The following is a 12,986-nucleotide window of genomic DNA, read 5'->3' on the forward strand; positions in this document are numbered from 1 at the left end:
ACCCAGCAACTTCCTGCCTGAGCTGCTGGAGACTATTTCAGGGCGGTCTGTAGAATTCCCCAGACTTATGATACAAAGTAAAAGTTTCCCTATCCAGTTGTATTTGATTCTAGGGAGTAGTGCTCATCTTCTTTTCTTAGCTGAGGGAGTCACTATTATCTGAAGACACTTTTATGGTAATATGGCCAGCATGCCTATATGCTGAGGTATACAGAATGCTATTACCTTCTCACTGAAGTGGTGTCTATTTTCCATTTACATTCACATGCTTTTGAACTGCTAAGTGACAGGAGCTGGGGTAAGTAATGGGAGCTCATCCCATTGCATGGTGCTTGGTTCTTGAACCTGGCTGACATCTTTCCAGCCAACAAGCCCAGCATCTTAATCACTGGACCATTGCCACCTCTCATCGCACACACTTTATGATTCTAGGGGACCTCAATTTGCCATTCCGAGATAGACCTTCAAAGTGGCTCAGGAGTTAATGGTCTCCATGACAGCCTCAGCTTCTCCCAGGTTATTCTTAGCCTGACTCAGGACGGTGATCTCATCCAGGACTTGGTTTTCTTGTCAGAGCAGTGGCAATGAAATGCAAGGGAAGAGTTTTCTTTAACCCCTCTCTCATGGTCAGATCACATCCTGTTAGCGTGGTTCTCTTGCACTATTTCCCTCTGCAGGGAGGCTGAACCAATTCTAACCCAGTGAACCCATTAGTCTACACCCGGCAATTGATGGTCCCAAATGGATTTCAAAGGGGAGCTGAAAGAAATACCTGCTGCTACTTGGTCCTGCTGAGGTCCTACTGGTTGCCTAGAGTAGGGAGTCTGCTGCAGCCCTAGACAGGATTGCTCTTATGAAACCAAGAGTGGCTCAAGTCCTGTGGAGATGCTAAAGGAACAGACATACCAGCTTTACGGGGATTGTTCAACCTGAGGAAATGGGCAGAGTCCTGTAGGGTGCAATCATCACCACCTGCATATTAGATCCATGCCCCTTCCGGCTGGTTAACGCTACCCAGTGGGACCCCATGTGGATGGGTCCAAGCAATGGTGACTTCATCCTTGCTGGAAGGAATGTTTCCGACCTCTTTTAAAGAGTCACTGCTGTGCCCCCTAAATCAAGAAGCCATCGCTGGACTCTACCGTGCTGGACAATTTTTGTGTAATCTTCAACTTTGTTTTTTTAGGAAAATTGGTTGAGGTGATGATAGGACCTCAGAGTAGAGAAAAAGCATTATCTGGACTCTTTTCAATCAGATTTCAGGCCCTGATATGGCTCTGAAACTGCATTGGTTTCACTCATGGATGATATCTGGTAGTAATGGGAGGGAGGTTGTGCATCCATCTTTGTTCTCCTTGATTGAATATGGCATCCTTTAGGGGTGATCTTGGTGTGTGTGTGTGTGCTAGTTCACCTCTTTCTTCAGAGGCCAATTCCAATTGGTGTTAATAGAAAATGAGAGATCCAGTTCATGGCCCCTCCTTTGTGGGGTGCAGCAGGGCTCCGTGTTTTGTCCGCTCCTTTTTAACAGCTAGATGAAACCACTGGGTGAGATCATCCATCACAATAGGCTGAGGTATCACCAATATGTTGGTGATGTCAGGATACATATCTCTGTCCTAGGTGAAGTGAGTGGTGCACTAATTGTCCTTTCGCAGTGCCTGGAGGATTTGGGGGTCTGAATGGCGAGTAACAGACTTCAACCGAACCCTGTTAAGATGGAGTGACTATAGATGGCGCTCTTGTATCCTGCTTTCATCCTGGGACATGGATGTGGTTGCACTACTGCTTACAGACCTGATGTATAACTTGGGGGGCCTCACAGAACCTGCTCGAAGAGCAGGTGGCAGCTGGGACAAGGAGTACCTTTGCCAAACTCCACATTGTGCATCAGTTACACTCTTTCCTGGACAGGGAGGCTCATGGCTTGGTGATCTCCTGATTGGACTATTGTAACTTGCTCTACATGGAGATATGGAGCCCCGTTTTTTTCATTCTGCTCTTTTCACTTTCATAACTAGAGTTCTATTTCTATTTAGTTTAGTTTATTGTCATTGCACATCATACAATGAAATTAAATACCATCTTCAGTGTATATTATAACTATAAAAAAACCAGAAACACACATCCTTCATTTGCTATATAATTTAAATTGAAAACCCGATATTACATTACTATTGCACTATAGTGTAGAATTCAATATAATGACTGCCCTGGGATAGAAACTGTTTTTCAGCCTATTTGTACTTGTTTTTATTATTCTGTACCGTCTGCCAGATGGTAATAGTTCAAAAAAGGGTGCCTAGGATGAGATGGATCTTTAAGAATGTTTTGAATTTTCTATCAAAACATAGCTATCAAGATACTGTTATTAGCATAGTATAGTGATATTTCTTCTTCCAATTTTAAACTCCTAATTATTTTGTAATTCAACTTCCTTCAATATGCATTCCACGTATAGGTTGAATAAATAGAATATGAAGCAGTGGGAGCAGCATGGTGGCCTAGTGGTGAAGAGACTCATCTCCCACTTGGAAGGTTGAGAGCTGAATCCTAGATAGTGGCAAATGTTTCTCCCTTAGGGCACAAAGAAAAAATATCTGCTGCAATCTCCACATAGGTGTCAGAAAGAGTGTATGTGCCATGTAGCTGCTCTAAGAAACTTACATCTAAAAAACAGATAAATTATTCAAATTGATAATATTCTTAATAGGAAACAATATTTAAAGAAGCAGTGACCAGCATTATTAAAGTAAAATTTTGATTTAAAAATGTATTTTCATTTACATTTTGGGCCGCGTTTTTTTTTAAATCTAGTATGGCTTTTTAGAGTTAAGGTTTGATATTTATTTATTTATTCTATTGTTCCATAATTTAAATTTAAATCAAATTTTATTTAAATTTTAAATAATACAATGCACATCTTAAATAGGGTCAAAGGCACAGGTAAATTTGAAGTGAAATAGAATTAACAATTTGAGCATTTTTTATTTAGATTAGAATTACACAAACAATGGTTTTTTAAGTATCTCAGACATATTTGAAATACTGATCAACTAATTCTTTTCTGTTACCTTGAAGAATTTTGGAAATTATTCTGTAGTGGTTTGAGTATTATTTAATCAGATACGTCCAGAAGATGATGCTGTATTATTTTTGACAAAATTTTCATCAGAATTCAATCCTTCTCAACAGAATTTAATGCTTATAAATGATACCAGCATAACAATGGTTTTTTTGAGGAACACTTCAACCCTGAAATTTTTAAGGTACTTTCCAACACTCACAAAAAAAACCATTTTTGAATATCAAACATTATTAGTAATTTTTATTACAAACATATTACTGCTGAGAATCAACACTGAGAATCAAATTTTAATATCAAAACAGATTGGTAAGCAAAGTAGAAAAACAAGTAGAAATTGAGCAGTTAATATCAACTGATTCAAATATCCTACTAATGCAGTTTGATCTTATACACAGCAACAACATTAAATCTAGTCTGAATATAGTACTGTAAATATAAAAATAAAATTCAGTCACCATAAGTAGGTATCAACAGCATGAGTCAAGTGCCTCTAGAATAATTTTTGCTGCATTTTCTGTAGATATGGTTTATTTGATTTGATTTGGTATTCTAGGATTGCTGGGAGTTGGGTGGCACATGAATTTTTAAAATTACGGTTGGTCGCACAGTCAGCAAGATGTTTACCATCGATTGGGTATCTTTACCCACCTATTGAGTCCTTCCCAAGGATCTGGGATAGGCAGATGTTGCTGTTTGATGGTTGTTATTACTGAAAAGTAGATTTTGAAGGATTGAGTACTATTGTATGGTTATTGTACAGTATTATTCTTATGTTTTAATTTTTAAACAGCAAAATGATGTTGATATTGTGACTTTGAAACATTGGCAATAATTAATGTTTGTTCTACATTTAATGTAACTAATTTATTATTTCACAGATAAGGCAATTATTTTCCTGCATTTAAGTTCCAAAATTGAGTTGTTTCAAACGATAATTTAAAATGGAGAAGAAGAAAAAATATGCCACTCACCTGGAGGATTTTCATGTTTTGGCATTAATACTACAGCTTCTTTTTCACAACAAACTTCTTCTTCATCAGAAAGAACCAAGAAAGCTTCTTTGGGCAAACTTTCATTGCTTTCATGTTTAGATGGAGAATTTAAAGAATTTGCTACCTTTTCTTCTGAACATAAGCTAGGAGTCTCTACAGGAAGCAAGGTGGGTTGAGAGAAACAATTTAATGCATTTGCTGGGGCCAGCTTTTCTAAAATTGGAATAATTTCATCTGTTTCCATTCTAGCTGCACTTCCCAACATATTCTCAGTTGGTGGTTCTTCAACAGTTTTTTGAGCCATAGTCTCTACAACTTCTGCAGATTTGATTTCATTCTTTGAACCTTCAGCTGTATTCAAACTACTAGATATTGCTTCCTCATCAACATCCTCTTTTACAACAGTTTCCTCTGCATTATTTTTTTCCTCCATAGACAGTTCAGGAGTAATAGCCAACTCATTTGTTTCTGCTGGTTCTACCATTTGGTCATTAATGTTACTTTCTTCTTCAGTATGACTTGATGAGGATTTCTGATCCAAATTATCAGGTACACAAAGATCTTTATAATTCAGATCCTCTTTTATAGTGATCTGTTCCCGGATGTCACTATCTTTATTACATTCAAGTACTTGACTTTCAGATCCAGGACTCAAAGGTGGGCTACTATTTTCATGATGTTGCTCAGAAACAATGTTTTCAGGAGATAGAGCTTCAAATTTTGTTGTTAAGTCATCATGCTGGTTATCCTTGTTATCTGGACTTTTGACATCAGTGATTTCATCAGATTCTACTTTATTGTTTTCAGGATCAAGACATACATCTTCTAGGCCATTCACCTCACTTCCCTCAATGCAGTCAGAATTTAATAAAGGAGAACTGATATCTGAATCCCCATTTTCATGTTTTCCATTTAACAGTTTCAGGTCAGCAGTTTTCAAAAAATCTTCTTTTACTTTATATACACTTTCAAGCTGTTGTCTGTCACTTGCTCGCATGGTTTTACGGGCCTTAAAAACTTTTTTTTGAGGTTCTTCACTGTTTTCCATCTTGATGCTTAAAAGTAGTTTAGGATAAAAAAGAAAAACAAGGAAAATCCATCAGTAAAAATCTAACATTAAGTACAACAGGTTGTTTTTTTCAAAATCATTGGGGAGATGATTTAACAATGACTGTCACTGGAACTTTTGTGGCACAGAATCTCTACTTCAGGAAGTTATTAAAATTTGATCATGAAGATAGATGGCACCATACTGAAATATCATTACATAAATTGTCATCTTTCTAGTTCAATTGAGATAGCAAGTCTGTAAAAATTGGTAGAGATGATAGGTAATCCTTGCTTAACGACCACAATTAGGGTCAGCAACTCTGTAGATAAGCAATGCAGTTAAGTGAGACATCACGTGATTGTGATGGATTTAAAACTTAACTTCGGCTACAATTGTTAAGCAAATTACCCACTGGTGCTTAACTGATTTGTGATTTTACTGCCAGATTCTCCATGGATTCTGCTTGTTGGAAGCTGTGAAAATATGCAAATGGCACCACATGATTGTGTGGTAATAAATGTGACTGATTGTAAAGTTACTTTCTCAGTGTTGTCATAACTTCAAATAGTTGTTAAAAAGGGCAGCTGTTAAATGAGATCTACCTGTGCCTTCTCCAGTAGCAATGTCTAACTGGTAATCTTTTCAGTATTAACATCCACAAATATTAAGAGATATGTCTTACCAAGAAGAAACAATTTCTGAAATTCAACAGCCTTATTTTTGCATTTTAAAGTTCTACAGTTCAGAACCATATGACAAATTAGGAGATAGGACTATGCAAGTGCCATATTTTTCAGACTAGAAGACGCTCTGGTCTATAAGATGCACCTAGCTTTTGGCAAGAAAAAAACCTGCCTCTGCCTCCCAGCAATTTGCGTCCTTGCAGCAAACAGTCTGGTCAGCTTCAGCACTGCCTGATTTAGCATAGCAGATGATTGGTGTTTAGATCTGCCTCTAGGAATACCGCCTATCATCTGTTCCAGGCTGCAGGGATTGCTGCCACCCATCGCCACCATCATGGCGCCTGGAACAGACTGAAAATGGGGGATGCGGAAACCAAAAATGGGATATGCTGATAGGTGGCAGCGGCAATGATTCCTGCAGCCTGGAACAGATGATAGGCGTTATTCCAGGAGGCAGATCCAACCGCCAATCAGCTGCTTGGGCTAAAGCAGGCAGTGCTAAAACTGATCAGGATGTTTGCTGTAAGGAGGCAAGTTGCTGAGAGGCAAACGCCAAAGGGTGGGGGATGGCGGGTAGGTGGGGCTTTGGCAACATTCACTCTATAAGACGCATAGATATTTCAACCCACTTTTGGGGGAGAGTGGAACTTATACATCAAAAAATACAGTAAATCTTGCTTACTTTTGCAAAAGCTTATATACAATATTTGCCTATGCATAATACAATTCATTTCATAAATATTAAACATTTATGCCATCTACCAGAAGAAATTATTTAAATCACTGTCACTTTTACTTGATGAAAAGTTCTGTCAATACTGATGTAGTTTTCAGTGTGTGTAGTTTCTAAGTGATGCTCCAAAGTGTCCTTGCCTTCATAATTAGGAACTTCTCCTTCTCTTTTTTAATATTTTTTTTGAAAAGCAAGTTCATTTCTACATGTCAACAAAGTTAGGTATTAGAATAGCTGCTATGAATTAATCCACACTCATGAAGTAATATTAGTAGTTTAAAAGGTTACCCAATCACTTTCCAGCTCAAATGTATTTTACATGGCAAGAGAGGAGACAGAGATCACAAAAAGACAATATACTGTATGAGACTCAGGACAGTTCCATACGTGTTACAAGCATTCCAGGACATTTCTATTACATTTTCAAAAGCAAAGTGTTTCTCCAGCAAACATAACCCAGTTTCGAAAAAAAATTATACAAACAAATAATGTTCACTATTAAGCAGTTTTGCATAAGTGTTGCCTGCAAGTTAATTAGGAAATCCTCGGTATTAGTACCATGTTCTAGATGGACTATAGACTCCTGTTCTAAAACAGGGTCAGACATTGCTCAGCGGTCTGTCAAAATGCAAATGCATACTTGTAGAATGAATTCTACTTTGCTATGTCAAGAATACACGTGGATGTTTTGAAATAACAGGCAATTTTCATACATTTTCATAATGTTACTTTTGGTTAAAATTACATTTCTTCTTTCTTTAAAGTATTTGCTGGAGTGCTCAAGTTTCTTAATAAATATCTGCTAATTTATGCCCTCATCAAATTAACAAAAATTATACACTTTAAAAAAATTACATTATCTTCCACACAAGCTGAATTACTGTATATCTGTATTAAAAGGTAGTGCTTACATTATAGTTCCCCATTTTTATTAAGAAAAAAAATAAGAACTACAAGTCGTGAATAAGGCTTCAAGAATTAGTTTGTATAATGGTTGCCACTTAGGTTGAGCATAAATCAGGAGGAATAATGGTAGGTAAGAACAGCATTAGTATTCCTTCTATTTCTTGAACTCCTGCAGTATCAGAAGCATACTCAAGAGGGAGTTAGCTGTACTCACATATTTCTGTGACTTATCAGACAGGAAAAAATTGGCAGCTGTGCTTTGTTGTTACCAAGCCGTTTCCTGTGAAAGTTTTATCTTATCCTATTGGCTCGAGAATGCTAATCCTGACCCACCAGTTAAAATCATGAAATCTCAGTTCTGCCCAGCAACAAGAAAATCAAATAAAACTGAACATTTAGAATGGAATGAAAAAAATAAAATTGCTGAATATTTATAAAATGTACAATCTTTTGCAATATTTTGAAATATCCTTCTTCAATATATAATGTTAAGGGTAACTGTAGCAGTAAGATTGGAAATTGTTGAAATTTCCATATAACAGGTTATAAAATTGAGAATTTAACCTAGTTCCGAATTTTTTTATTTCAAATAGTATGCATTTCCTTCAAACAACACAAAAATAAATGCATTCTGTATTAGTTTCCGAGCAACTACCATAAAACCATAAAATCATTTAGATAATTGCTAAAGCGCTAATATACAATTAGAAGCTACTATAAAGCCTATGCAAATCAACTGTGCTATATTAATCAATTGTGGTTTATTGCTATTGTTATTATTGGCATATTCTTTCAAATACTTTTGCAACATATTTTTATTTTGCTAACCATCTTTGCATTATTTCCTATAGTTTGTATTTCCCATATTTGGATTTTAAATAAATCACCATATCAGCAGGACATTTGCTTGGTCGCAGAAGCATTCCTTTAGTTTTATAAAAATGATAAATAGCCTTCAGGGTAACATTATGGGAACCTGTGTTAGTATAGTAATCAAAGCATGAGCTCTTAAATTTGTAATACAATTTCCTAAAATGATAAATGACTACATGCAACCTCTCTCATGAATGAAGCCAAAAGAAATAGATTTCTTGTGAATGATTTAGACATCTCTCAAAACTTGTTCCAAATTTCCAAACAGGAAAATTTGACAATGGCCTCTTACTGTGCCTCCATTAAGAAACCTATTTTAAAGCAGCAAATAAATATTTGATACCAAAAGTTATATAGCATTTGTTTTTAACTAGGGGGACAATAAGACTACCAAAAGCAAAATACAAAACTATGCATATTTACATTTCAGCTGATCTTATGTGTAACTTTACAATTAGATTTGGTATCTTACCTTTTTATGCCACCAAGTGTCACCCTCTGGAAACACAAGGGAAATTACATAGAAATACAACAAAATTCAAAATTTCAGTATTTAAAAGTAGCATTTATAAACCTCCAGAAAGCAATCTTTAAACTTAAATTGTTTCTACTGATTTTCCAAAAAATGTTGACCATTTTTTGAGAAGATTTCATTGACAGAAATGAAATACATCTGTATGTGCACAACCACAAACAATACTGGCTTATACCAAGCACTGTACAAAATAATAAATGTGGATCAAATAGATACAGTTCAATTTTGGAAAACTTCACAAATCAAAATTTGGTTACAGTACAGATTTACCTCCCCTCATCATGGACCCAATTAACCTACAGATTTACCTTTTGGCATTTAACTGCCATTTTAAAATGACAATATATTTTCTGATTATATAAAAACATGTCCTAACAAGAGCCCCTGAAGCCATGCTGCCATATTATCAGCAAACCTAATAAGAGAAACTATACATAAACAAGATATAACAAGTCTTGATGTCAGACAAATTACTGAATATTACTGCAATTCCATTGGTTGGCAACTAAAGACTGGTTTGTACAAGCCCAGCAATACTAGAGGCTGAGAATCAGCAGGAAGCAGGAAAAGATCTGCCTGGCAACAAGGCTAAAAATAGCACACCTCCTAAGCATTAGCACTACTCTGTGAAATCAGCAGAGCTTCATGAAATCTTCCTGCCTCTATCCTTATGCACAATGGATTGCTCTTCATAACAAAGTTAAACTATTATGCTCTCCCACAAGAGCCAAATTAGCACATGAGTTAAGCATGTAACAAATTTTCATGCAGTTTTCTTTACTCATAGAACACATGACAGGTTTTGCCCATTATTTCTTTTTAGTCATAAAGACAGAAAATATAGCTCTATATTTAGAAATACAGTTAAATTCAACTACAAATTTTTAAAAATATGATTATTCTGTTTTCATTCACCATTAAACTCTATGTACATATGCTAAATATAAATATACCTACTTATAATTTCATCAGGGGAAGCATTTCACAGGTTTAACTAAAAATATTAAACATCTGAAAAATTGCCCACTTTTTCAGTTAATAAAACCCCAATGCTTTTGAGAAACCTAAGTGGAAAGAGATCCTTGCCTTCCATGATGCATAATCATTCGTACCTCAAAGCAGAGTTTCTCCTTCCATGTTTAAAAAGTATTAACAAATCATTGTACTTCAAATTAAAAGTATTTCTACTTGTTTTAAATTGTTACCTAAGCACATACAAATTTAAATCAAGCAAAATGAGCTTCACTTAAAAAACAATGTAAACAGACATTTAATAATCAAATAGCTATATATAGCAAACGGAATGTAAAGACTTTTTATCTGAACAGCAAGTTCAATAACACTGATACCTGGAGAACGGGAAACATGGTGGTTAAACACAATCTCTCTCTCTCCTTAAATAAAAGCAATTAATACTCAACAATAGCATCCATGTTTCACATGACTAAAATCTCAATCCCAACATCTGTAGTAAAACAATCTCTCTTAATAGTACTGGAAATTATTTGTTTCTATTTGGTATCTTGAAAAGGTGACTGCTAGTATGCACGCCAGCAATAAGATAAACAATTTAGCTCAATATAAGAAGAATTATATCAAGCACTACACTGACTTACCAAAGAGAAGTTATGCACTGCATCTTAAATCCTAACTTGAACACTTCTATCCATAGAAGTGTAGAGCAGATTTGAAGTGGCCAACAAATTTTTGATTATTAAACTGGAATTGGAAACCAGTAAAGAACTGTTATTTAAAAATTTCATTATTGTTAAAAATAGTTCCTACTACTAGTCATTTAGAACATTTCATGATGGAGGAACAGTTGACAATGGTTAAGGCATCAGGATTTGGCATGCTGCAAAGATTTTCACTCTTTCACTAAGTGTGAGAATATAACATTTTAAACTTAATTAGCCAATTTTATTCAATCATAGGCTTTTGTTCTTGAAAAACCTTTTGGAAATGGAAGCAGTTATTGAAACACCATTTCTAGTGAGATGACATCATCTATAATCACAATATGGAGAAACATTAAGACAAGAACAGAATTTCCCTTAGTGTAGGTCATATCAGTACTGTGTGGTAAAGCTCTCAGACTTTTTTCTCTACTGTGAATGGCCCTATACATTGAGACGTTTGAAGAAAAATTTGTATAGAAGTGAATAAATGAAGCCATGGAAATAGAATGTTTAGAAAACAGTGACTGAGCCCAATAACAATGGGTTTTCCTTCCTGGTTATTAATACTGTTGTTCATAAGTTTTAAAACCCACCATCTAGATTTATTCGTTCTGTTGATATAACATATTGTAATAAATGAAATCCCACTCTCTTTATAAATGCTTAGTTTTCAGTATTCAAAGCAGTGGAAAAAAGGTTTTACCCCTTTTTTATTTTATTTTGCTTGCAACTTACTATACAATTGCAATTGGTCCTGACTGATGCTTCTTGTTCTTTCTTCAACAAATTGGTTCTGCAATTTGAACCAAGAGGAATGTATACATAGATGTGAATATGACCACAGATAAACAGTATTAAGATAAAAGTTATACAAAACTGGGATACATACTTGTCAATTCTGAGAGGTGGTGATAAGGGAAGGAAATCCCAGCTGTAAAGGAAAGCCTGGGTTTACTCTAATGGACTCAAGTGGAACTTCATTTTGTTTGTCAATAAAGAGAAATAGAATTCCAAGTCTATATTGACAGTAGCAATATAATTGAGAGGCAAAATATTATCTTATTTCTACATCTAGCTGGCCTAAACCATGACATCCTGTTTAAGAGTCTGTTCCAAAGGCTTGCATATTTAGACCTGGTCTATGGTTATTTGTAATAATATTTTTCTGAACTATGCAAACAAATTATGGAACAATAATCATCTAGCTGGGACCACCTAGTCTCTGCTTCTCTAACTAGCCTGGCCAGACTCTGATTACAATGTACAAAGTGGATATTAAAATATAAGACCATCTGAGTTCTAACGTTTCTCCCTAAGGCCACTAATTAAATAATTGGTGGGTTGCTTAATTATAATATTCAATAACATTAAGATTTTGATTTACAAATGAATTGTTTAGTTATGTAATATTGATAAACTATGAACCATTTCAAGCTTTGTTACTATGAAAAATGGATAAACTAATAGACTAATAGTGAGGTCTCCTTAGTGAAGTTTTGTCAAGTGTTCAACACCAAGGGAAATCTACCATATTTTTTTAAGTTTTAGAATTCAGAATTTTATAAACATCCATTTTTTTTAACATTTTGGTTTTCTTTTAGCAGTCGGTTATTCTACACACAGAGAGAGAGAGACCTATTATAGATTAATACATTTTACTTTTAAAATAATAAAAAAATCTTAAATATGGTTTTTAAATTATTCAAAGTTTCAATCTGTAATTTTAAATATATTCATGATGTAGACTTCTGTCAAAGGTAAATTAGAATAATGAGATGAAAACATTTCTCTCTTTGGTCACGTGCAGTTTTAAGCTTCTCCTGTTACTCTTAGATGTATTCTATAGTGCTGCCACTATCATTATTCTTGTTCAATGAATGCTGTTTCCCAAACATGTCATAGAATTAAACACTAGAAATAATGAACAAATGTTTTTGTTAAAACTGAAAAAGACAATGCTCTAGAAGCTATGCCAAATATTTTGTACAATATGAAAAATAAAACTTAAAGATTATTTCCATTCACTTATCTAAAATATATAATTGATGTGTTTTTAATTGGACATAGGCAAAAAAAAAACCCTCTAAAATGCTGATTAATGATTGCTTTTAAACTAAAATTCTTTATTTGGTTTTTATTCTATTAGGAATGTGTCACTGTAGTTCCAAAATGTACTAATGTATACTTGAGAGCTAGAAACTTTAGAGTAAATCTCCAATGTCACAGGATTTTTCAATCTAGAGATTAAGCAAATTCTTCCTGCTATGTGAGGAAATCGATCACTTTTTCAAATAATGTCTGAAAATCTAATTATATATATATATATATTTAATACTATCAGACATTAAAAAAATGAAAAATAAAAAACTCATCACTGTTTCTGTTACTTATTTTGAAACTGCAATTATATTTAGCGATAAAAATATGGGATAAAACTAAAGCCAAA

The 12,986-nt window shown here is 34.6% G+C and overlaps 1 protein-coding gene across 5 annotated transcripts in view; it reads right to left on the minus strand.

The window, feature by feature from the left end:
* ATF7IP (activating transcription factor 7 interacting protein) overlaps positions 1-12,986 on the minus strand; it is a 99,696-nt gene that overhangs the window by 59,976 nt on the left and 26,734 nt on the right. For 4 of the 5 annotated variants that reach the window (XM_032222115.1, XM_032222114.1, XM_032222116.1 and 1 more), the window contains exon 2: positions 4,060-5,135. In XM_032222115.1, coding sequence (XP_032078006.1) covers positions 4,060-5,128 — 1,069 coding nt within the window. In that variant the 5' untranslated portion in view covers positions 5,129-5,135. Of the gene's footprint in view, positions 1-4,059; positions 5,136-8,798; positions 8,870-12,986 lie in introns of those variants that run through there. The other variant, XM_032222117.1, reaches the window with a different exon arrangement.

Source organism: Thamnophis elegans, chromosome 7 (assembly GCF_009769535.1).
Source record: "Thamnophis elegans isolate rThaEle1 chromosome 7, rThaEle1.pri, whole genome shotgun sequence".
Lineage (NCBI taxonomy): Eukaryota > Metazoa > Chordata > Lepidosauria > Squamata > Colubridae > Thamnophis > Thamnophis elegans.